The sequence below is a fragment of the Bidens hawaiensis genome, unplaced genomic scaffold (assembly GCF_021521415.1).
Source record: "Bidens hawaiensis isolate Kalapana, Puna unplaced genomic scaffold, B.hawaiensis_p1.1 tig00002236_1, whole genome shotgun sequence".
Taxonomy (NCBI): Eukaryota; Viridiplantae; Streptophyta; class Magnoliopsida; order Asterales; family Asteraceae; genus Bidens; species Bidens hawaiensis.
The window spans coordinates 1305950-1330942 of NW_027491119.1; the positions used below are offsets into that span (position 1 = coordinate 1305950).

General features: G+C 33.1%; 3 protein-coding genes and 1 pseudogene across 4 annotated transcripts; 3 read left to right on the top strand and 1 right to left on the bottom strand.

The window, feature by feature from the left end:
- The first annotated feature begins 65 nt into the window (after positions 1 to 65).
- On the top strand, positions 66 to 2890 carry LOC143612749 (epoxide hydrolase 1-like; annotated as a pseudogene). The gene is made up of 3 exons (XR_013149992.1): positions 66 to 356; positions 1667 to 1833; positions 2225 to 2890. The product of XR_013149992.1 is annotated as an epoxide hydrolase 1-like (transcript).
- Positions 2891 to 3681: 791 nt separating this feature from the next.
- Positions 3682 to 5373, top strand: LOC143612760 (epoxide hydrolase 2-like). Its single transcript, XM_077086667.1, has 3 exons — positions 3682 to 3969; positions 4221 to 4388; positions 4844 to 5373. Exons 1-3 carry the CDS (start codon positions 3682 to 3684, stop codon positions 5327 to 5329), a joined length of 942 nt encoding a protein of 313 aa, XP_076942782.1. The 3' UTR covers positions 5330 to 5373.
- A 3884-nt stretch (positions 5374 to 9257) lies between these two features.
- On the bottom strand, positions 9258 to 13422 carry LOC143611984 (epoxide hydrolase 3-like). The gene is made up of 4 exons (XM_077086078.1): positions 13134 to 13422; positions 12283 to 12450; positions 11884 to 12160; positions 9258 to 9500 (listed from the first exon to the last, which is right to left on the bottom strand). The coding sequence occupies exons 1-4, from the start codon at positions 13419 to 13421 to the stop codon at positions 9286 to 9288; spliced, it is 948 nt and encodes a 315-aa protein (XP_076942193.1). The 5' UTR covers position 13422; the 3' UTR covers positions 9258 to 9285.
- Positions 13423 to 19242: 5820 nt separating this feature from the next.
- Positions 19243 to 23036, top strand: LOC143611994 (epoxide hydrolase 3-like). The gene is made up of 4 exons (XM_077086085.1): positions 19243 to 19530; positions 20739 to 20906; positions 21038 to 21273; positions 22787 to 23036. Exons 1-4 carry the CDS (start codon positions 19243 to 19245, stop codon positions 23034 to 23036), a joined length of 942 nt encoding a protein of 313 aa, XP_076942200.1.
- Positions 23037 to 24993: the final 1957 nt, after the last annotated feature.

A 24993-nucleotide genomic window follows, 5' to 3' on the forward strand; every position in this document is an offset into this window, starting at 1 on the left:
TCACTCATTTATTTTATGTGTCTAGTAACTCTTATTAAAATCACCATTGAACAAGAATTCAAGAACCAATGGATCATATTGTTCACAAATTTGTGGAAGTCAATGGAGTCAAGATTCACCTAGCCGAGCTCGGCAATGAGTCATCACCCGCGGTGGTGTTCATCCACGGCTTCCCCGAAATATGGTACAGTTGGCGCCACCAGATGATCGCAGTCGCTGATGCTGGTTTCCGAGCTATTTCTCTAGATTGTCGAGGCTACGGGCTCTCGGATCCACCTCCGGACACCGAGAAATTTAGATACAACGATATGAATGACGATCTTCTAGCGATCATTGATTCGCTCGCCATTGATAAGGTACAATAACGACCTAGCGGTATCAACAGGTTGAATAAGCTATGTCTTTTTGTGTTGTGAGGATTAGGGGTGTAAATGAGCCGAAGTTGTACACGACTTGTTTATAATTTATTAATTAACTTTAATATATTAATACTTATATATACATATATAATTTTCAATTATAATTTTATATTTTACTTAATTTATGCTATGTAGTTATCTATCCACAACTTTATATATAATAATATTTATTAAAAATATATATACATACATTAAATATAAATAATAGGCTTGTTTGGTGGCTTTATCTCAACAAGTGAAGCTTGGGCTTGTTTACTAACAAACTTATTTTTAGACTTGAACTTGTTTAAGTTCAGCTCGATTTAGCTTTTTAACAAGCTGATCTCGAGTAGCTTACAAGCGGCTTGGCTCGTTTACACCCCTAGTGAGGATTCAAATCTCGTAGCTGATAAAAAATTGTATAACATAAGCTGCTCAATATATATATATATATATATATATATATATATATATATATATAGGATCATGTAAGAACTTTTGGGAATTGAGAACTATGAGAACCATTTTGGACCATAAAAAAACCCAAAAATAAAAAATATCATTAAAAAAACACAAAAATAAAAAAAGTAAAAAAACCAAAGTTCTTATTTATCACCCCGGTTTCTAAAAAAAACGTAAAAAAAAATTCTCGGTTTAGCTAAATTATACATATATGTACACACATGTTTTTTCCTATACACGTATGTATATTTTAAGGTAAATAATAATGTACATATGTGTACATTACCTAACTAGAGATTAAATGAAAGTATACATATGTGTATAGGTATAATACGAATCAAAAAGAAAAAAAAATCGGTTTTTTTTATTATACATATATGTATAATATGTACACACATGTTTTTTCCTATACACATATGTATAATTTAAGGTAAATAATAATGTACATGTGTGTACATTACGTAACCAGAGATTAAATGAAAGTATACATATGTGTATAGGTATCATACGAATTAAAAAGAAAAAAAAATTCGGTTTTTTTTTTATTTTTTATGAAACCGGAATGAAATAAGAATTTTGGAATTTTTACTTTTTTAAAATTTAAGTTTTTTTTTGTTTTATCATTTTTTAAATATTTTTTAGAGGTTTTTTTAGTGGTCTAAAATGGTTCTCAGAGTTCTTAATTTACCAATGATTCTCTTAGGATCCTTACCCTATATATAATATATATATATATATATATATTACTACAATTTAAGTTCCTTGTGATCTAAATAATACCTTGACTGTGACAATTTTATTTGTAGATTTTCATAGTATGTAAAGATGCCGGAGTTAGACCAGCTTATGTGTTTACGCTCCGGTATCCGGCAAGGTGACCGCAGTTATTGCACTTGGAATACCATATACGCCTTTCGGACACCCGAAATACCTCACAGAGCTGCCAGAAGGTTTCTATATGAATAGATGGAGGGTATGTATTAGTTTGTGTTCATTTATATAAAAAACAAACCAAATTAAACATTGTTTTTGTTTATTTAAGTAAACAACCGGACACGATGCCATATCGTATAATGGGCCAATTATAACGTAATCTAATTTTTTTTTCATTTAATTTAGTTTTATGTATGTCACTTATCTATGTTTATGTTCATCCACATATGTTCAGTTTTATATTTGTTCTTTAGTCGTGAACCGTTCGTTTATATTATTAACAAACGAACATGAACAAGAAAACCTGGCTTGTTTAAATGTTTGTGTTCTACCATTTGTCCAGTTTAAGTTAAACAAACAAACACGAGCATACCATGTTCAGATAGTCTACATGCCTAATGCCTATGATTACATAATTAATTTGTTGGTAGGAACCTGGAAGAGCTGAAGCTGATTTCGGACGTCTTGATGCCAAAACCGTTGTACGAAACATCTACATAATGTTTTCCCGAAATGAAATTCCAATCGCGAACGAAAAACAAGAGATTATGGATATAGTTGACAAATCAACCCCTCAAATCAACCTTCGTGGTTCACGGAGGAGGATCTTTCGGCCTATGGATCTCTCTTTGAGAAATCCGGTTTTCTTAATCCACTCAAATTTCCTTATAGGTCAATTGAAGAAGAATACAATATTGAAGATCCCATAATCAAGAATCCTATGTTGTTGATGTTAGGGGACAAGGAATTTTTCTTAAAGTTTCCGGGAGTGGATGATTATATAAAGAGCGGAATGGTTAAACACTTTGCAACCGATTTGGAGATAGAGCATATACCCGAAGGAAGCCATTTCGTTCAAGAACAGTTTCCAGAGAAGGTGAACTCGATGATCATCGAGTTCCTACGTAAGCATTTTTTATCATAATCGTGTTGTGTGAGAGAACCTAAAGGCGGAAGTTCGGGTTGGTTTCGTAGTTGTTTCATTTGAATGATGTATGATTGATATCAAGGTACTTATGCTATGTATTGTGAGTAGTTCGAGTTGGTTTCGTGTTTGTTTTGTTTGAATAATGTATGATTAATATCGAACCCAAAAACGAACCATGCAATCCATTTATCTGAATTTCAAATAGGTAGGCGGGTTGTTAATGAATTGTAATTAAGGTTTAAATGCATTGTAATATATGGGGTAAAGGTATCGTTAAAAAAATTCGCAACGTGAACTTCTATAAACAATCGGCAAAAAAGGGTTTGCCCCCTCCACAAGCCAGAACATCACGAAACAATGATTACATGAATGAGAACTTACACCAATTTGTTCAATCTATTGAATCTTTTTTAGATTTACCAAAGAAAGCCTGACGATTTAATCTCGCCTATAATCGAGTCTGCCTTGGCCTCTTTTGAAGATTCTTTCATTCTTTGCTTTCCAAATACTGGAATATGCTATAATAACAATCCCAATGAAAACCTTTTTTTTTCTTTTTTCAAGAGCCCCACCGATTTATGCAACTCCAAAACATCTCTGATCAAGAAACCGAGTATGGTCGGACCTTACACCAATGACTTAAGTGATCCCAAACAGTCGCCGCCACCAAACAACCTTCTCATACCTTGAATCTTAAACTCAAATACTTTACTCTTTTTTATATAACTTTAAAATCAATATACTTCATTCTTATTTAGACTTTGTTCATATTGCTAAATATCTTATTTATCACAAGTAACAACTTTTTTGAAACATACAACTTTAAAATAAGTGTCATGCATTAATCATTAGCATATTTTATATCACTAATATTCATATTTTATGTCATCAAAGACAATATTTATGTCCCTATATCATTAACCTAGCATTTCACTCATTTAATTTGTGTTTCTTGCATCAATGGATCGGATTGTGCAAAAATTCGTGAAAGTTAACGGAGTGAAGATTCACTTAGCCGAGGTCGGCGACAAGTCATCACCGGCGGTGGTATTCATCCACGGCTTCCCCGAAATATGGTACAGTTGGCGCCACCAGATGATCGCTGTCACTGATGCTGGTTTCCGAGCTATCTCCCTCGATTGTAGAGGCTATGGGCTCTCGGATCCACCTCCGGACATCGAGAAGTTTGGATTTAATGATATCGTTGATGATGTTCTCGCGATCATTGATTCGCTCGCTGTTGATAAGGTACATTAACTAATATTAATTAAAACGTCTTTGTTCTGATGGTATCAAAGTGCTGGCTAGAACTTTGTCTTTATTTGTGGTAAGGGTTCAAATACTATGAGTGATGAAAAATTGTGTAATTTAAGCTTTACAAAGAAATAATAATAATAATAATAATAATAATAATAATAATAATAATAATAATTCTTTAATTCAAGTTACCTGTGAGTTGTGACATGACTAATGACACGTTGTAACAATTTTACTTGTAGATTTTCATAGTATGTAAAGACGTCGGGGTTAGATCAGCTTATGTGTTTACACTCCGGTACCCGACGAGGGTGACCGGAGTCATCGCACTAGGAATTCCACATACGCCTTTCAGGCATGAAAGTTTCCTCACTGAACTGCCGGAAGGTTGCTATTTAAATAGATGGCGGGTACGTACGTCTTACAAATTGTTTGTTCGTTAACACTTGTCTTATTCGTCAGCCCAAGCTATTATTCTTTTCTATATATTGTTTTTTATTACTATCACCAAATAAAATGACAGCACCTAAAAACATTTATTTTCGTGGATATTCGTTCATTTAAGTTATTTATATATTTATTAAAGTAGATTAAAACTTCATATAATATATGGGTTAAATAAATTCAACATCTTAAAACCATTACTTTTTCTCTCCTATTAAATCAAACTCATGCATTTGATTGGATTTATGTTTTGATTTCACTTTCTTATTTTATTTACTTTTTTAAATTTTATTTGTTTTTAAAAAGTTTAGCAATTGCTCTAAAGAGACACAAAAAGATTAGTTGTTCGGTTAAAGTTAAACGAACAAATCCCGTTTATGTTTGTTTACAGATATATTTACATTAATCAATATGTTGGCAGGAACCTGGAAGAGCTGAAGCTGATTTTGGGCGTCTTGATGCCAAAACCGTTGTACGAAACATCTACATCTTGTTTTCCCGAAATGAAATTCCAACCGCCAATGAAAACCAAGAGATTATGGACATAGTCAACGCAACAACCCCTCTACCTCCATGGTTCACTGAGGAGGATCTTTCAACATACGGGTCTCTGTACGAGAAATCTGGTTTTCTTAATTCACTCAAAGTTCCTTATAGGTCACTTGTTGAAGAAGAATACAACATTGAAGATCATGTAATCAAGAATCCGATGTTGTTGATCTTAGGGGACAAGGACTATTTCTTAAAGTTTCCGGGAGTGAATGATTATATAAAGAGCGGAATGGTTAAACACTTTGCAACCGATTTGGAGATAGAACATATACCCGAAGGAAGCCATTTCGTTCAAGAACAGTTTCCAGAGAAGGTGAACCCAATGATAATCGAGTTCCTACGTAAGCATTGTTGATCATAATCATGCCATGTGAGAGAACCTAAAGGGCGAAGTTCGGGCTTGTTTTGTATTTGTTTTATTTGAATAATGTATTATGTCTTGTGAGTTATTATTATTATTATTATTATTATTATTATTATTATTATTATTATTATCGGTTTGGTAATGATGAACGCGTTTCACTAATCTTGGCATTTATCATCAAATACGTTGTGTTAAGATGGTAGTGATCACCAATGCACATCTTATCACGAAAGTAGTGTATCAAAACAAATGGGTGTCTGTTAATTTTTTACAATAATAAGTCACAAACTCACAGTCATACTTATTCACTTGCTTCTTTTTTATCTTTATGTTAGACGTCACTTTTTTAAGATGCAACTTTTAAAGTTAAAAATGTTTGAACTCGGGATTTGCTCATTTTGAGCTCTACTTATTAAGATCAACCTCAGGTCGTAAACACTTTTTAAACTCGAGCTCGTCTCGTTTATTTTATATCATGTATTTGATAATTTTAGTTATATACGTTTAAAATTATTTTTTTACCGTTGATAACTATAATTTTATATATAATATAATATATATTATTTAGTTATTTTTATCATATTTCTATATATTATAATAGTTATGATGTAAATATATATTTATTTATTTAATAGAGTTATAGAAATAGCATGCTCATTTAGACTCACGCATCTAGTTGAGCTCGATATAAAAGTTCACTTAATACATTGGCAAAGACAAACTCACTATTAAAGTACTCTATATAATATAAATTATTTAAAAAGCAGAGTAAAACATGACACATGAGGCATTTATTTATGAAAAAGGTTTTATACTATTAACGTACTCTATATAATATAAATTATTTAAAAAGCAGAATAAAACATGGATTGAATAAAAAGATCAGCTGACTATAGTCCATAACTATTTTTTTTTAATAATCATACTTTCTTTATAATAAAAGTCCAATAATCTTTTCTTTATCTTTCACCAACTCATTATGATTTTTTTTTAATTTAATCAATGATAATTACGAACTATAACAATCATCGCAAGTGAATTAGTAAACCAAAACAATAAAATAAAAAACATAAAAAAATCTAATCGAACTTTAAAACTTGACTCGCAATCGGTCTTAAAATCAAATACATACTTTTAAAATTTAATCAATATATTAAATTATTTAAAAGAAAAAAGAAAAGAAGTGTCACTATAAAAGAAATAATGTGGCTATATCTTATATTAATTTTTCAAATCGTACTTATTTTTATCATTATTCAATTAACTCAATATCTTTTTCTAGTCTTTTCTCTCAAATCAAATAATTGAAGTTTTTCTTATTTGCTATCAATGATTCCTTTATTTTCTTATTTGGGTCTGAAGCTGTGGAGCTACTTACCCGTGTTCAGCGGGTCATGCATAGTAATGTTATGACTCCAAGATCAGTAAATATAGTTTTTAAAAGATTGGGTTTTGCAATTCAAAAAGGGGGTAGCGGCGCAGCTTATTGCCCACTTGCCTTCTGTTTCGATGTAATCTAAACTTTTCTTTAAATTAATTTATGTATTATTGTTAAAATCAACCAATGACAAATACAACCCATCGACGTAGGTGGAGAGTCAAATCGCTCGCGAGTTACTTCAGACCGGGTTTGCAAAAAAGCTCGAATTTAGCCGAGCTTAAATGGACTTCAGACTAAAAATAAGTTTATTTAAAAAATGAGGCCAAGCCAAGCTTCCGTTATCAAGCTCCAACTCTAGCTGGCTCATGAACCTACACGAGTCTATTAATTACTTTTTTTTAACTGCAACTTTCATTAGAAAAAGTGTCGAAACTCTCATACGAGAAGTTAGAAGGGGTAAGCAAAAAAACAATCTAAACAATTACAACTACAATATCTATCAATGCAGTTTTCAAAAGATTGAGTTTTACAATTCAAAAGGGGAAACAATCCAAACAATTACAACTACAATATCTATCAATGTAGTTTTCAAGAGATTGAGTTTTACAATTCAAAAGGGGATTTGCGACGCAACTTGTTGCTCGTTTACCTTCTGTCTTAATGTAGGCATTATATTTGATTAAGACTATTACAACTCTAAACATTTCTATCTAGACCAATCTAATTACTTAATTTTGTTTATTAATTTATATATTAAATAACAATTATTAGATAAAATTCTGATAAAAATAGTTATAGTTAAGTAACATATAAATTAATTAATAAATACTAAACAAGCCGAGCTTGAGCTTTCTATGGGTTAAACGATCCGAGCTCGAGCTTGAAAAACATCTCTTGAGCTGAACTCAAGATTTAGAATTCGTATTCGAAACAAGCCGAGCTTGAACTCGAGCTCTTTATAAGTTAAACGTGTTGATCAGTTATTCACGCTGGTAATTGAACACATGAATATTATGATAAACCTATAATTAAAACATACCTGTTACATCATATAGAGTAGCCATGGCTAATGAGAATGATCCAGACGACATTATTGTCATCTTGGTTGAGTTCCCCTTTAGGATGTATATTATTGATGGGGATTAGGGTTCTTTGATGAAACCGAAATTATGGAGAGAGAGTCACGAATTTGTTATGCGTGTTTAGGGTTATGTTATGATGTTAATTAATCTCCATAAATTTATATACACTCAAAGGGAAACTCTTGATTAGCAAGTAAGGGTAAGCAAGCCGAGCTCAAGCTTTAGAAATAAAGATCGAAATGAGCTGAACTGGAGCTCTGTAAAAGTTAAATGAGCCGAGCTCGAGCCTAGTTGTGCTCGGGCTCGGCTCGTTTCGTTTGCACTGTCCTAGGGACGATACTATTAACATGAAAGCTACATGTTAGTTTAGTTAGGTCGGTTTTGGTTTCAGGTTAAATCTTTGAACTAGTTTAATTAAGTGAATCAAGTTCGTATGGGTCAAACTGGTCAACGAGTTGGCCTAACCCAATTTTTATAAACCAAACAAAATTGTGTTTTATGTATATTATACGTAAGAAATAAAGGTAGAATCGAAAAGAAATAAACGGATCGTGTTGGTGTTGACATGCGAAAACTCGTATCATGTTTAAGTGTATGACACGAGTTTGGATACATGTCGTGTTTGGATTTTGTCAAATTTTTAAGTTCATGCTAGGTTATACTCACCAAGCCAAGTACAAGACCTATAACATTTATACTAGTGATAAAATTTCGCTGGATTAAAAAAAAATAGAATTGTTTGGTATTGTAAGCTATACAAGTGTCGAAACTTTAAGTCTTCAATGATATCATAACGAATTGAATTAATTCCGACCAAACATTAGTACCAAAATTTGTATTATTAGAAGCGGTACTTGTATTCGGTTTTTTTGGTTTTTGATCAATGCAAAGCGCATGTAGATATCCTTTTACGCATGTCACTATTTTGTTTTTTAGGTTTTTTTTTCAGTTACTATAGTATTGTAACGGCCCAGGCCGATATCGACTGAAGTCCTGGCATGGGCTCGCTTGAATCCCACCAATAAATCTTGAATTAACAAATTAATAAGGATAACAAACATATTTACGTTTAAATTTTGTTTTAAATAAGGTAAGCAAACATCCCTTAGCATTTTTAAATAACAAAATAATGTCAAATAATAATAATAATAATAATAAATAGCATAATACAAAATCAACCTTGCATTTTGAGATGCTTACCTTATTTTACTAGGAATTTAAAGAGGTGAAAACCTCAAGTTCTAATTTAATTTTTTTCCTACCCTTTATAGTAATCATTCTACTAGACACACAAAAGTAACTCATTTCATTTTTGTTGTAGAATATTAAAAGTTACATATCACATGAGAAAGTAACACACATACTTAACACTTGGTCGATAAGGCATTATCATGCCTAAACATTTTATCGAATTTGGCAACTATAATTGCCAATTATTTCAAACCTAACATAGATAGATAGATAACGCTAACAAATGCAAAGCCCTAACATTTGTTGCGATTAAGAAAATCGAGTATGAGCTTATTAATCTTGTCCGGGAACTGTTCATGAACAAAATGACAACCTTGAGGCAAGAATTCGACTTCAAGATTCGGTACAAACTTCTGGACTGTCCCACTCTTTACATAGTCCTCCATTCCCGAGAACTTGACCAGATAATATTCTCCCGAAATGATTGTGACATTCGTCAATTTCGGGTCTTGTTTGTATTCGTTTTTGTATTTGTTTATTATGTAAATATACCCGATTTGTAAACCGAAGCTTATGTTATAATCAAAATGATGGATTTATGTTACAATATTGTTTCACACTTGTTGGGTCTTGAAAACATTATATTTTTTTTTTATTTATTATTTATTTATTTATTTTTTTTTTTTGTTTTGTGTTTTTGTCTTGATCCATTTTGCATGAAAACTCTTGTGTCTCACACCTATATTTGACCACCAACATTACCCTATATATACACCACCTCCTCTTCATTTTCCCTTGCTACAACTCAAAAAAAAAAAAACTCTCTCAAACATCAAAGATTCAAGGTTATCTTCTTAAGTGTTCTTGAAGGATTTTGGTCTTTCATCTTAATTAGTTTATGTAGCCTTATTAATGCTTGTTTATGGTTGTGCAACATATATATAATATACACCCCTTGTTTACCTTTGGTAGTTACTTCTCCGATTCCGGTCGGTGAGGTTTCGGACCCCATAAGGCAAGGCTTCATGGAGGACTTCGTGTCCTTGATATATATACATCTATATAACTTGTTCATACATATTAATCTTGCTTATTTTAGTTTGTTGGTCATGTTTACAAGTTCCATGGTTATAGGTTTTTAAGAGTCTATGCTTCGGTTTAACCGTAAATAGCTCTAAACCGTAAACCGAACTTTGTTACTAGTTTTGTTTGTTTAAACATACTTAGTGTTAGATCTAAGTTTCTAAAATCATTTTTACAAATTCTATGGTTATGGGTTTGTAGAATCTTACCTCGGTCTTAACCCGAAACACGATCCGAACCGAAAACCGAACTTTTGTTTAAAGACTTTATTGTTAACTTTTGGTATTTTTTTTATTTGTACATTATTATACAAGTTATTTAGTGTTTGGACATGTGAAAACCATCTATGAACTTGTTGTGAGATGGAAACCGAACCAAACCGATTCTTGCTCGCTTAAGACACACAAGTATGTTTTTTTTAGCCATCAAGACTTGTATATGTCTTTAAAAATAGTTACAAATTGATTTTTAAATATTTTTTCTTAAGTACTTGGAAATGTTGGATCCAACTTGATCTCATAACAAAGTTTGGACCGACAAAACCGAACACTCGCTTAACGTGCGTTGTTAGTTCTAAAACAGTGGAACTACATACTTGGTTAAGTCTTATTAAATTTTATTGAGTTATCTCATAACATTCAATATTTTGGAAAGTTGACTTTGGGTTTGACCAATTATCAAGACCCGAACCGACAACCCGAACATTCGATAAAAAAAAACCCGTTTTAGTATCTTTATTCCAAAGGGATTTGCATTCTTGCATTTTACCCACCTTATTACTTAACATAGGTTGAGTAAATATTAAGGTTAGATACTTTAACTCGGTTTCGAGCAAACTTACATTTTTAAAGGGTTATTATTATAAATTCTTAAATAGTCACATTTTAAACCTTGAACTTTAATTATTTACATTTCTCAACATTTATTTTGTTTAAAGACCTTCAAGACAACCCTTCTAAATTCAAGACTTCTTTTCTTTTTAGGCATTGTGCGTTAAACTCGTCGTTCCGACAAATCTCCAAATTATCATCTTTCAAGTTTACTACTTGAAGGTGAGTACTTCATACCCCATTTTCCATCTTTTATTTTGGGGGTGACATTTCATACTTATTCAACAAAATGCTTTATATTTGAATCTTAAACCACAAACGTAGTTGTATACTTTACCTAAATAATTGCTCGATTTGGTGTTCTATGCTTATATGCCTATGTGTTTATCGCTTTTGGTTGGTGGAACTATAAAATCCTAGACTATTTGGCATTCCCTTATAGCAAGGTGTCGTTAACGTAATGCAATTAACGATAATTATAAAATCCTAGACTATTTGGCATCCCCATATAGCTAGGTGTCGCTAATGTGTTTAGCGATATCTATTTATCCAAATTACCACTTTTATTTATCGTTTCGTATGCAAGTTTTGTGGCTATCTTTATTATATACTAATATGATTAAACTTATGAATTGCTCACCAACCTTTGTGTTGACAAACTTTATTTTATGAAATGTTGCAGGTTTGCATCTTGGTTGATTTATGATTGTGAAGAAAACGACATCAAAGACCTTAGGATATTAGTAAAAATGAACAATAACAATTTGCCATATTTTGTGATATCTTGTTTATGGTTATTTTATGGATAATTTTTATGTGACATTTTCGATGTTGTGAAATGAAATGAGTTTATTAAATACTGTCACTTTAATTAGTGTCATGTGCTTATGGACAATCGTTACACCTCAGCATGTTCCGCCGCCTTTGGTCGGGGTGTGACAATGATCAACAATGCCGGATGTTCAACTTTTATATCACCCAACCCTTGTTGCGGATATGCATTTGGATCGTCTAAGTTCCTGTAAGGAACTTGTAGAGCGGTTTGAAATCCAGACTTGCTATATGCTTCTCCATATACCGCAAGATCCTCCTCTGTGAACCAAGATGGCAGAGGTTCCGACGGATCAACCAGATCCAGTGTCTCCTGGTTTTCACCCGCTATAGGTATTTCGCTTTTAGATAGCACAATGTACATTTTCTTCACAACGGTTTTAGCATCAAACCGCGCAAAATCAGCTTCAGCTCTTCCAGGTTCCTATAAAAAGTTTAGTTATAAAGATCTGTCGTTCAATACAGACCCAGAACCAGTTTTAAGTGAAACATGATCAGGATCTGTATTGAACACACATTTTTATGTATATATTATACAATGAGTACCCGAAATCTTCGAAAGTAGAAACCTTCGGGGAGAGCTAGATACCCGTGGTGCGAACCGGGGGGCATGAATGGTAGCCCAATTGTTATTATTGTCGCAACCTTTTCTGGATGAAATAGTGCAAATAAGTACCCAACCATCGATCCAAAATCTTTAGCAACCACGTACGCCTGACAAAGTCGAAGTAGGCATGAAAAAGGTGGTTTGGTTTCCAATTTTAGCTAGATATTTTAAATATTAAAAAATAACACTACAAGAAATTGACCTAAGACAATCTTTATTTTACAAAAAAAAAAAAGAAGAAGAAGAAGTTGTATTGCGTAACAAAAATGTTGCATTAAGTCTAATGCAACTGTTTTTGTAAATAAAGGTTGCGTTATGCCAATTTTTTATAGTGAAACTATAAATAATTTTCTATTATATTTTAACAGTTAATCAACTTCTAAAATCCACCTAGTTTGTCAATTGCCATATGTGAATCCTCAAACTAGATGTGTTAATGGCTTGGTTTAAAACTGTGAACCGTTACATAGTCGGTTTTTTTTAGTAATTTTCAATTAACCGGTTTCAAAATTTTCAAACCGTAACTAATTGTTTGGTTTATGATTTAAACATAAAGCCGTCAAAACCAGGCTGTAAGCACCTCTAGCCGAGTCGAACCATGTGATGAGCCTGTTAATTTGCTTTAAATCCACCTAACATGTCTAGTGTAGCATGTGATGATGGGAATCCTCGAGCTACGAGTGTTTGTGGTTTGGTTTAAAACTTGTGAAACCGTGCCACAGTTGGGTTTTTTACTTATTTCGGCTCAAACTTTTAAAACTCTAACGAATAGCTTGGTTTACAGTTATACCTTCGAAATGGCGAAAGAGTCAAGGATGGAGGCCATATCACTGACTAGGTCACGGAATGTGGCCTTTTCGGGTTGTTGAGGTACGTCAGATAGTGCGTATCCTCTATAATCGGGTGCAATGGCTCTAAAACCCACGTTTGCGACTGCGATCATTTGATGGCGCCATGTGTACCATAACTCTGGGAACCCGTGTAGAAAAATGACCGCTGGTGATGACTCGGACCCGATTTCAACTACATGGAGCTTTAATCCATTAACTTTGATGTAAGAATGCTTGATTTGATCCATGGGTAAGTATATATGACTAGTTGGCTTGGATGAATCATGATGAGGTTTGTCACATATATATATAGTGCACTTGGTGATTTGGTTGTACATCTTTTTATCAGTTAATTAATCAATGTGGGCCGGTAAAGGGGCGATATGGAAGGGCTTTAAAGCCTCAAATACTGCGCCGGAGTGGTATTTTCATACCACATCAAGGTGGAAAAGCGAGCACTCGACGTTTATGAATAATCACAGCTATTGATTAACGTAGTGGTCCTACATGCGATGTAATGCTTGTTATGCACACAAATTTCTTCCTGATTCTTAAAAAGTCAAAATAATGTTCGTGAATTCCCATATTTTAAATGCATAATTAAACCCGTTGATTTGAAAATGTTTTGTCTTAATGATAAAAACATATAAGACAAGTAATGATTTCTCAAATATATGCTTTCATGATTATAACGTTTATCAAAACCTTATGTTTCATGACTAAAACGTACTTTAAAACTTGCTCGTGTTTACATAAATAAAATGTAGTTTAACTAATTATGTCTTCGTGATTAAAACGTACACTAAAACTTATCTATGGCGGATTTGGTCCAACATGCTTGGATGTTTCGACGCCTTCCGGGTGTAATGAAGTCGAGGACGAGGGCAGCAATGAAGACGAAGACGAGTTTGATGATGAAGACGAGGACGACGGCGACGGTGGTGCTAATGAAGACTAGGACAAGGGGGCGAGTAGTTTTTTTTTTCATGTAATATTTATTTAATTAATGAAATATTATTTGATTAATTTTAATTGAAAAAATTAGAAATGCAAAAAAAATGATTGAATAATGATTGTTGCAAAGTTATGAGGAGAGTTATGACTACACCACATTTTTGCAAAATATGAAAAAGCTGACTGGACGCCATATGACGCAAAATGCCAACACGAACAGCAGAAGACTTCATCAAATAATTTGGTCGGTGACAGACGATGTTTAGACAATAATATTCCAACGCAAACATTTATATAAGTTGGACATTTATTATTAATATAAAATCTTCGCACATGATTTTACAAGTACGCATTTATTAAAACATTTTTTTAACTTTTTCGGTTCAAACGTGACACCCTTTTTTCCCACATTCCTTCACGAAGCTTATGTCTTAATTATCTGAAAAACACGTTTAAAAATTTCGTCAACACAAAGGTTGGTGGGTTCTCAAGATATATAAAACCATATTTTAAAACCATGGTGTTTCTATATATATATATATATATATATGTTTCAAATCAAAGCATTTTCTTTGAATAAATATTTATATAAAACTACTTCATCCTTTACCGGCATGAAGTCAACTTTCGTTTTAATAGCAAAAGCGTATGAATGTAGTATTTTAAATCCAAAGTGTGACAAATTATATTCACACAAAATCCTCTTCGAATTCTTACAATTGTAACATTTAAACAAAACTTTCCCAAAGTTTTTAATATTAACATTTTATTTCTTTGAATAAATCATTAGTCATAAACTAACTAAGAATATGACATATGTATGCCTATTAAATCAATAATCCGAAACATACCATACTCAAAATATTCGTCACAACTTTACCCAGAGCGAATGGAAAGTGACAGGGTATCACCCCAATAGATCTATTAATATTTCTACGTTCTACTTGAGGTTAACAGTTATAACGACCATGTAGTTGTTTCCTTGCCTTCACACTCATACTATATTTAGGCAGTTGTTTCCTTACCTAAGTATTTCACGCCAGTCTAATTTAACTCAACCCATTTAATACATTTGTAAAAATAAAATGCAATTCATAAAACGTGTTCTTTCCCCAAAACATTTATAAACATTAAAAACATTTAAAAAGTGATGATTGTGAGAAACTAATCTTTACCAGGAATTAGTCAGTAAAGCTCGTTAATATTTGATTGCTCGTGTCGTATTAGCACAGTATACGTTTTTAATGATACAAATAATATATATATTTTTTTAAGTAGTTCATCCAATATAAGATATTTCATACAAACGATTCATTTTAAAAAATGTTTTTTTTTAAATTTATTATTTTAATATATTTTGTTCGAACGAGCCGTTGGCGACTCTTCGTTCGGTTAAGTCCAACTTATTAGTTTTCACATAAGCACACAATTCCTAACACAATATACTTACCTAATATTCCTATGTCTAACTATTTACTTATATGCACATAAAGCAGTTATCAAGTCATGTACATAAAAATTATTATTTATTTAATAATAAATATATTATTTATTTTTATTAACGTAAGTTTTAAAATACTTTTATAATTGAAAATATGTAGTTTGTTCAAAGCTTTGTAAAACGTTATACGATTAAAATTATTTTTCCGGTTTTGTCGGTTTCACATCTAACGGCGAACCGGTTACGTTTTTGTATGAAAATTATTGTTTTAAGTATGAAAACACTTTATATATTTAAAATATATATGCTTTATGATTTAGTTTATAAAAGTATTTTCGTTTTTGATTTCCGTAAATTTTTCATAAAAACGGTTATTTTTTGCGTTTTCGCGTCATCTTTCATGACGCGAACCACCTAAGATCAATGTTTATCAACTTGAGCTTATTATATACATCATTTTATATAATGTGTATCAATATTTTGGTTTTAGTTGCTGATCTAAAACTGTTTCTAAAACTCTTTCGTTTTGGCACAGAAAAGTTGTATTTTCGGCTTTTTAACAAGCAAACGTTACATATGATTAACCAAGCACGATGGTTCATATATATAACTTCAAATACCTTCATTTTTCATGAGATTAGTATTTTGTAACCTGATTTAAAACATTTTTACAAAATCTCATTTTAATGTGTCAAAATTAACGTTTTTAACATCTAGTCTTGCACCGATTATGACCATAAGCATAACTTAGCATTATGGCTTCAAATTTTTAGACAAACTTCTATATTTACTGTATAAAATAGTAATTTTATCCATTATGGTGCAGGTCTAAAAACTTTTCACAAAATCATGCATTTTACACCAATTACCTATTTTTAAAGCACCTATTTTATCATACTGACTTAACAAATCAAATACTATTCTTTTATATAACCAAAATGTCATTTTCTGATTATTTTTGTTATATAATCTGTTTTAAATCATCATCCCCCAAAAACTCATATTTTACAAAGAACTAATAAAACATAATTAAACATTGTACATAGAAATCTAGTAACACAAGCATCTCTAAGCAACTAGAGCAAAACACACCCATTGAACACATTTTCATACCAATACGCACACATATACTCTCTCTCTCTCTACTTTCTCTTTCTAAAAACCCATTTCATCTTTCAAACGTGAAGAATTATCAAACCAAGCATTGTCAAACTTATGAATGGAAGCAAAATGCATGCATGCAAGTACGTATGCATGTGTGTATGGCGCACATACACACACACCTCACGGCTCACACACACATCATACCATTGTTCCATTTTGACAAGTGTTTATGTGTTTGCTTGTTTGTGTGAACTCTTTCAAATGTGGGTGAAATAACTTCGAGCATCAACTTAATGAAAATCAAAATCTTATGAAGTGGTTTTTACCTTAGGGTTTTGAAATAGAGACGGTGATGATTTCTTGATGTATTCCTAGCTTGAAAGATCTTAAATTGCTCCTAAAATGCTTCTAAAAATCGCACTTATTGATCTTGCATCATGTGTTTGCAAGTTTTCTTCAAGATTTTGTGTTTTAGATAAAAATGGAGATGAGATGAGAATGGTGGTGATAGTGACGGTTTTGAGGAATCAAGGAGTTGGGGACCATTTGGGTTGGGTGATTTCTGGTGTATGTGCCGTGACTGGTTGGGTTTCTCGGTATATCAAAGCTACCACCCGACCTTTCATATAAAGGCATGCTCACACGTCGACACTTGGCATCCATCATGACACTTGTCATGCTTCTTGCGACACATGGCAATACATGCTACACACATCTAACACGTGTCTAAAGATATCAAGTGTTGGTAAAGGTTGGATTTGTTGCTCTTATGGTGTGCTATACCGGCTCCTATGTGCTTACTTTCTAAGTTTCGTGAATCGAAGCCTTTAAAAAAATAAGTTATGGCCTATTATTAATATTTTCATTTAATAATATATTATTTTGGGTAATTCCTGCTGATTTAATTAATTTTGGACTTTTAATTTTTATAAAGGTCATCGCCAACGTTCGTCTCGCACAGTGTCTGCTGCGCGGCAAAGTTTAACGTAATAAATATAACTCGTATATTTTTTGAGTTTTTGGACTAACATAGCATTATTTTAGTAAACATAATGTTTTATTATTCATAATCTTTGATTATATTAATTAGTAACGGATTAGGTTTAAAATAGCTGGGTGTCACACATAATGTCAAACCCTTACTCGGTTTATATAGACTAATATAATTTGTTAGCAAAGATATTACAAATTAATACAAAACAACTAGGAAACATAACCAATTATGACTGACAGTCATTATTAGTCCCTCAAATTCACCGACTTGTGTCTTAGAGTCTGAAATTACATCTAACAAAGTGAAAACTCAAAACTTGGTGAAAAATACGAGATGGTACCGAAAACTCAAAGCTTGTATTGAAGACAAAATACAAGAAATGTTAGTACCATTCCGGTACCGAAAACTCAAAACTTAATAAAAAATATCTTTAGAAATATGAGTGTTATGCAACTTAACAAGGATATAATTCAAGTTGCATTAAATTGAATTTCATATCTTTGGTAAAATAATAATATTAACGTGGGTATAACGTACTATAAGAAATTATACAAAAAGATAGCGTGGCCATATACAATTAAAAAGTTATACGCGATTTTAAAAAGTTAGCATGGTTGTATCTTTTATTTCTATTTTCATTTTATAATACTTCTTTTTTATTTTTTATTCATTTAACTCAGTATCTTTTTCTTTCTTTCACAGCCGACGAATCAAAACTTGGCTACATGGGTTAATCTAATAAATAAGACTCTACCTGAGCTTCATTTATCGAGTTTGAGCCGGCTCACGAGCCTATTATATTGTTTTTATTTAATATAAGTTTATGACAAAAATAACTAAATACAGAACTGCGGTTTCGCCCTTGTGGTTTAACCAAATTTGCGATTTAGTCCGATAATTTCAAATTTGCGGTTTTGGTCAAATAGTTTTGTTTTTTTTTCACATGCAGTTAAACCCAAACCAACTAACTCCGTTAACTCTGGTCGTTAAACCCATTAGCGTTGCCCACACATGAGTGGCAATTTTGTCCTTTTTTCTCCCCAAATAAACCCCGGCACTAATTCCTAAATTCCATTTTCATCTTCGTCTTCACAAACCCTACACGAACAAACGAGGATTACGATTCATCTCTGGTGGCTTAGATCATGACACAGTTGGTAAATAACCGGGCCAAACGATTATACAACCAATTAAGAACAAAATTGCCCCTCACGTGAGAGGCACGCTGGCGGGTTTAACAACCAGAGTTAACAGGATTAGTTGTGTTAGGTTTAATTGCTAGTAAAAACAAAACTGTTAGACGAAGACCGTAAATTTCAAACAGTTGGACTAAAACCACATATTTGTCAAGAACGAAAACCACATTTCTCTCGTAAATAAATAATATATGTTAAATATATATAAAGTTTAATTAATAAATAATAAGCAAGCAGAACTCGAACTCGAGCTTAAAAATCTACTCTATCGGTAAAACTCAACCTATAGAACTGGTGGTTTGGATTCCGGAACAAGCCGAGCTTGAACTCGAGCTCTTTATAAGTTAAACGAGTCAAACTCGGACTGTTTTGACGCAAAAATGGATGGGATAACTCATAAGTTTGTGAAAGTCAACGGACTGAAGCTTCACATAGCTGAGATTGGAAACACATCATCTCCTGTTGTGGTGTTTCTGCATGGTTTCCCGGAGATATGGTACAGTTGGCGCCACCAGATGATCGCGATCGCCAACGCAGGTTACCGAGCTATTGCTCCTGATTTTCGAGGATTCGGGCTATCGGATCCGGCCCCCGAGACGGAGGAATTTGGATTCTCCGGTCTTGTTGACGACGTTATCGCAATCGTTGACTCGCTCGGTGTTGATAAGGTGCATTGGATTGGCGTTCATTTATGTTCGTGAACGTCTTTTTATGTTTTTTTTTGTTTGAATATTCATTTAAATTTATTTATTACTAAATATTAAATTTTAGTAAAAAACTAATTTTTGAAATTATTTTTTTGATTTTCAGATGTTTGATATAATGAGATAATATGTTGTAATTTGGATATTTATGTTTGCTTTTAATTAGTATCCGTTTAAGTAGGGGTGTAATTGTGTAAACGAGTCAAGCCCGAGCTAGACTAGGCTCTAGATTGGCTCGTTTTGACTTGCTAGAGCTCGAGCTCGGCTCATTTCGAGCTCCTTTTGACTTACGAGAGCTCTAGCTAGGCTTGCGTGAACGTTTTTTTTCTGTTCATTTGTTTATGTTTTTTTTGTTTGAATATTCATTTGAATTTATCTATTATTAGTATTAATTTAAAAAAATTGATACATTTTGTTTAATTTTGAGATGTTATATAATGAGAGCAATTTTTTACTTTAATTTGGATATTTATGTTTGCTTTTAATTAGTATTCGTTTAAGTAGGGGTGTAAACGAGCCGAGCAGAACCTGAGCTAGAGTAGGAGCCGAGCTCGCTCGTGACTTGTTTTTTCAAGCTTGGGTTTGGATGGGGCTCGACTCGTTTGTTATTTAATAATTAATTTATATACGTTTTTAATTATTTATATGTATCTTGATAAAACTTTAAACGAACCTAAGCTCGGCTCGAGCTTGTTTAGTATCTTAAACGAGCCAAAGTTCGGCTCTAGTTCGGCTACACAATGTGAAATTAATACATAAAAGTCCAACAAAGGTAAAACTTAAAAACACACAAGGCTCAACGAGCCTAAACGAGCTTCCCATGCAGGGCTCTAGCTTATGCTCAATAACAAAACGAACTTTGTTTGAGGCTCGAGCACAATAAAGCTTGACTCGTTTTGAGCTTTTTATCGATCCGAGCGCGAGTGGCTCTGCTCGTTTGCACCCCCTATGTTTAAGCTGGTTCATTTATGTTCACTTGTGTACGTTTATATTCATCAGTTTTTGTTTAAGTTCGTGAACCATTTGTTTAGAATATTAACGAATTGACATACATGAACACAAACATGTTCATTTTCTTATCAAACGTAGACGGACAATAAAATTGTTTCTTTTAAGTGTGCATGTTCGTTCAGCTCGTTAGAAGCCTCCTTTTTCTGTTTGTTTTCGTGTAGATTTCCATAATCGCGAAAGACTTTGGCGTTCGACCAGCTTTCCTCATTGCGCTGCGATACCCAAAGAGGGTAACCGGAGTTATATCGCTTGGCGTCCCACACCGGCCCTTCAAACCGCGCACGTACCACACAGACCTTCCTGAAGGTTTCTATATCAACAGATGGAGGGTATGAATTACAACATACAACATACATACAACATGCATATAACTTTATAACTTTAGTTTATTAAAAAAAAAAAATAAAAAAAAAAAAATAACACTTGATGACTGTTTTGAGTTATATTTTGCTTATGCTAGGAACCTGGAAGAGCCGAAGCTGATTTCGGGCGTCTTGATACAAAAACAGTCTTGAGAAACATATACATTTTGTTTTCTAGAAGTGAAATCCCGATAGCCAACGAAAACCAAGAGATTATGGATATTGTGAGCCCGTGTGCCACGTTACCATCCTGGTTGACCGACGATGATCTTTCGGCCTTTGCAGCTCTATACGAGAAATCCGGTTTCGTTGAACCACTCAAAGTTCCTTACAGGTAGATAAAAAGTTAAAACACAATACACACCAACCTGGAAAACTAAAATTTCCACAATATACACTTTGTGGAAGTCGGGCCTCGAGAGGGGCTCGAATGACTAGTTGAGTACCAAACCTGTTTTTTCAAGAGGCCTCTGATATCCCTGAGGTTTATCCCGAATGTCTAGTTGAGTACCAGACCCGTTTTACACATAGTCCCTTATGTGTAAAATGACATAAATACCCTTCAACTTAAAAGAAAATTTTAACGGAGTTGGGCAAAAAGGACGTAAATTTGGTTTGGTACTCGACTAGACACCAACCTAAAAACTAGAGGCTGCACAATATACACTTTGTGGAAGTCGGGCCGTTTTCCGAAGCTATTTGGGCCTCAGCCACCGCTCAGGGCCCGAATCAAGAGGGGCCCAGAATTATTTAAAATGTTTCTGTATATATAATTAACACTTTAACACATATTGTATCTGTCTATTGCTATATAATAATTTTTTTGTTGTTTAAGGTTATCACAATTATCGTCGATCTTTGAAAAAAAAACATTTATATGCCCTTTTCTAGTACTCGTCTGAGGCCAGGACTGTAAACGAACCAAACACTCAGTGAACTGTTCATGAACGATTCAGCGGGAAGTTCGTTTATATTCTGTTTATTTAATAAATGAGCGAACACAAACACAAATTTTTGTTCATTTAGTTAAATGAACGAACATGAACACTGTGTTTCGTTCGTTCATTTACATTCATGAACGTTCATTTATGTTCGTTCATATGTGTTCGCTTATGCTCGTTTAAATATTAATAGAAAATAATTATCGTCGATCTTTGAAAAAAAAGCATTTATATGCCTTTTTATAGTACTCGTCTGAGGCCAGGACTGTAAACGAACCGAACACTCAGTGAACTGTTCGTGTTCAGCGGGAAGTTCGTTTATTTAATAAATGAACAAACACAAACACAAATTTTTGTTCATTTAGTTAAATGAACGAACATGAACACTGTGTTTCGTTCATTCATTTACATTCATTAATGTTCATTTCTGTTCGTTTATGCTCGTTTAAATAATAGAAAATAATTAAATAGTATCAGGGCCGTCTCTAAGAGCACGATGGTCGTTGTGGGCCTTGCGCGAGCTATAAAAATGGGCCTTGAAATATATTAAAAGAAATTAAACACTCATATAATAATATATGATATATATTCAAATAAATAAAAAACTTATGGGCCTCAAACCTCGATGGGCCTTGCATGATTGCCTAGCTCACACATGCTCTAAGACGGCCCTGAATAGTATTTGTATTTTTACAAACTATATCTTACATACTAATAGAAAATAAATAAATCGTGTTCATTTATGTTTGTTTGTGTTCAAGTGCACTTGTTCACATATGTTCGTTTATATATGTTCATGAAATGTCCGTTTAGAATTTTAATGAACGGACATAAACAAAGACGAACATTTTCATTTTTTAAACGAACGAACATAAGTGTGTGCTTATGAATATTGTATTGTTATAGGTCAAGTAATGAAGAATATGGTATAGAAGATCCTGTGATCAAGAATCCAATGTTACTGATAATAGGGGAGAAAGATTATTTCTTGAAGTTTCCGGGAGTGAAAGAGTTTATAACGAGTGGATCGGTTCAACAGTTCGTGTCGAATCTAGAGATAGAATATGTGCAGGAAGGGAGCCATTTTGTTCAAGAACAGTTTCCAGAAAAGCTAAACCATCTAATACTCGCCTTCCTCGATAAACATAACTCGTAGGTTATCATAACGTCATCGGTTCAACTCGCAGCCTCTTCATTTCAATAATGTGTATGTTCAAATAATCAAATTCGTGTTTCGGTTCAATACTGACATGCATATGTGATCACTGGTTCTTGTAATATATTTTCTTCAAAAGTTAAAGAATTATGTAAGGTCTAAAATATTCTCAAAATGATACAAACATGTAAACAAACACTAACCCTGTTAAATAATAATGTAAACAAACATGTAAAAGGGCGGTAACACCCCTGAGTTAAGTTTGAATTTAGACTGACTTAACTATTTGGACGAAATTGGCAACGGTTGGGAAAAATCGAGAAATCGAGGGTCTAATTGCGAAAAAAAATATTTTTGGACGAAATTCGCAAATGTGACTAAACCTCAGGGACGATTTTGGCACTTTACTCATATAATAAAGAAAGAGTGAAAAGACATGTCTACCCCTGACTTAACGATTAAATTGACGGGGTTAGTGATTTGGATGTAATTGGCAAGAATTGGAAAACGTGAATGGTACATACGCAAAAAATAAACTTTTTGGAATAAATTCGCATTATTTGCCCAACAACAAGGACGAAAATGGCACTTTACTCGAAAGATTTTCTTCTCAACTCAAGGGCATTTTGGTAATTTAGCTAAAAATCAGCAATTTTTATCAGTCACTGCAGGGCCAAACAAAGATTTTCTTTTATTCTCAAGGGCCTAAAAATCAGCAATTTTTAACCTGTTGAGTCAAACAAAGATTTTCTTTTCAACTCAAGGGCATTTTGATAATTAGCAAAAACAAAACAACAATTTTTATCAGTCACTGTAGTGTCAAAACAAAAATTTTCGTTTCATCGCAGGGGCAGTTTGGTAATTTAACTAAAAAATCAACAACTTTTATCAGGCAATGTATGGTCAAACAAAGACTTTCTTTTCAACTCAATGGCATTTTGGTCATTTAGCAAAAATTAGAAGTTTTTTTTTATCAGTCATTGTAGGGTAAAAAAATATTTTCTTTTACAACTTATTATTATTATTATTGTTATTGTTATTATTATTATTATGAGGTTTATAAGAATCTGTATCTACAATGGCGTCTTATTCAACGTCATCATCTAAGGAGGAGCTATCATACCAACGTCGTATGACGTGTTTTTGAGCTTTAGAACTCCGCACTTTGTTTTTTACGTTCTTACGTGTGTTTTTGAGCTTTAGAACTCCGCGCTTTGAGATAATATTCTTCAAATTAGAACTGGAGAACAAAATGGGCGGTTGTTATTGTAGTTAGTAAAGCTCGGTCGTATCTTAGCCCTGTTTGATGCGGGCAGATTCTCGAGTAGTTTTTCAATCATGAAAAATCATACAACGTGCTAAAGGAATTGAAAAGACATGATCACCAAGCAAATTAGTAAGGAATTCAGGGTTCAACCAGAAATAGTAAAATTTATCCACTCACTCAGTGAGACAGAACAAACAGTTAAAAGGAGAGAATAATAATATTCTTCAAATGGGCGGGCATTATTATTGTACGTAGTTTGTAAAGCAGCAAGGGGAATCAAATCACCCGTCTGAAAGAAACGTAATCGTTAGTGACAGAATCACGTCGACTCACCGCCACAACACCCGAGTTTACCGACTGAATAAACTTCACTTTAAATATGTGTTTTTAATATCATAAACTATATGAGTGTCACTGCTATTTTGGGTGTTAGCTAATTTATTTTTTGGGTTCAGTGTCGATAGCATAACAAACATAACCAATAACGATCGAGTTTATGTCGCTTTGATCAAAAGTTGTACGTGTACTAAACTATTTTGGGTGTTCACAAATGTATTTTTTGAGTTAGCGTCAGGGAGGTAACAAACTTAGCCGATATCGGCCGAATTAGCATCAATGAATTAATGCCACTGCGCCACCCGCGGTGGGCATTACCTAGTTTCTAATATTTACATTATTATTACTTAAAGC

Bases quoted from the DNA above. Each gene is read 5' to 3' on its own strand.
- LOC143612760 (XM_077086667.1), top strand. From the start codon at position 3,682: ATGGATCGGATTGTGCAAAAATTCGTGAAAGTTAACGGAGTGAAGATT. The intron at 3,970-4,220 runs GTACATTAACTA...TTTTACTTGTAG, and splicing joins ATTCGCTCGCTGTTGATAAG to ATTTTCATAGTATGTAAAGA. The intron at 4,389-4,843 runs GTACGTACGTCT...ATATGTTGGCAG, and splicing joins GCTATTTAAATAGATGGCGG to GAACCTGGAAGAGCTGAAGC.
- LOC143611984 (XM_077086078.1), bottom strand. From the start codon at position 13,421: ATGGATCAAATCAAGCATTCTTACATCAAAGTTAATGGATTAAAGCTC. The intron at 12,451-13,133 runs GTATAACTGTAA...CGACTTTGTCAG, and splicing joins ACTCTTTCGCCATTTCGAAG to GCGTACGTGGTTGCTAAAGA. The intron at 9,501-11,883 runs GTGATATAAAAG...AATACAAACAAG, and splicing joins ATATCCGCAACAAGGGTTGG to ACCCGAAATTGACGAATGTC.
- LOC143611994 (XM_077086085.1), top strand. From the start codon at position 19,243: ATGGATGGGATAACTCATAAGTTTGTGAAAGTCAACGGACTGAAGCTT. The intron at 20,907-21,037 runs GTATGAATTACA...TGCTTATGCTAG, and splicing joins TCTATATCAACAGATGGAGG to GAACCTGGAAGAGCCGAAGC. The intron at 21,274-22,786 runs GTAGATAAAAAG...GTATTGTTATAG, and splicing joins CCACTCAAAGTTCCTTACAG to GTCAAGTAATGAAGAATATG.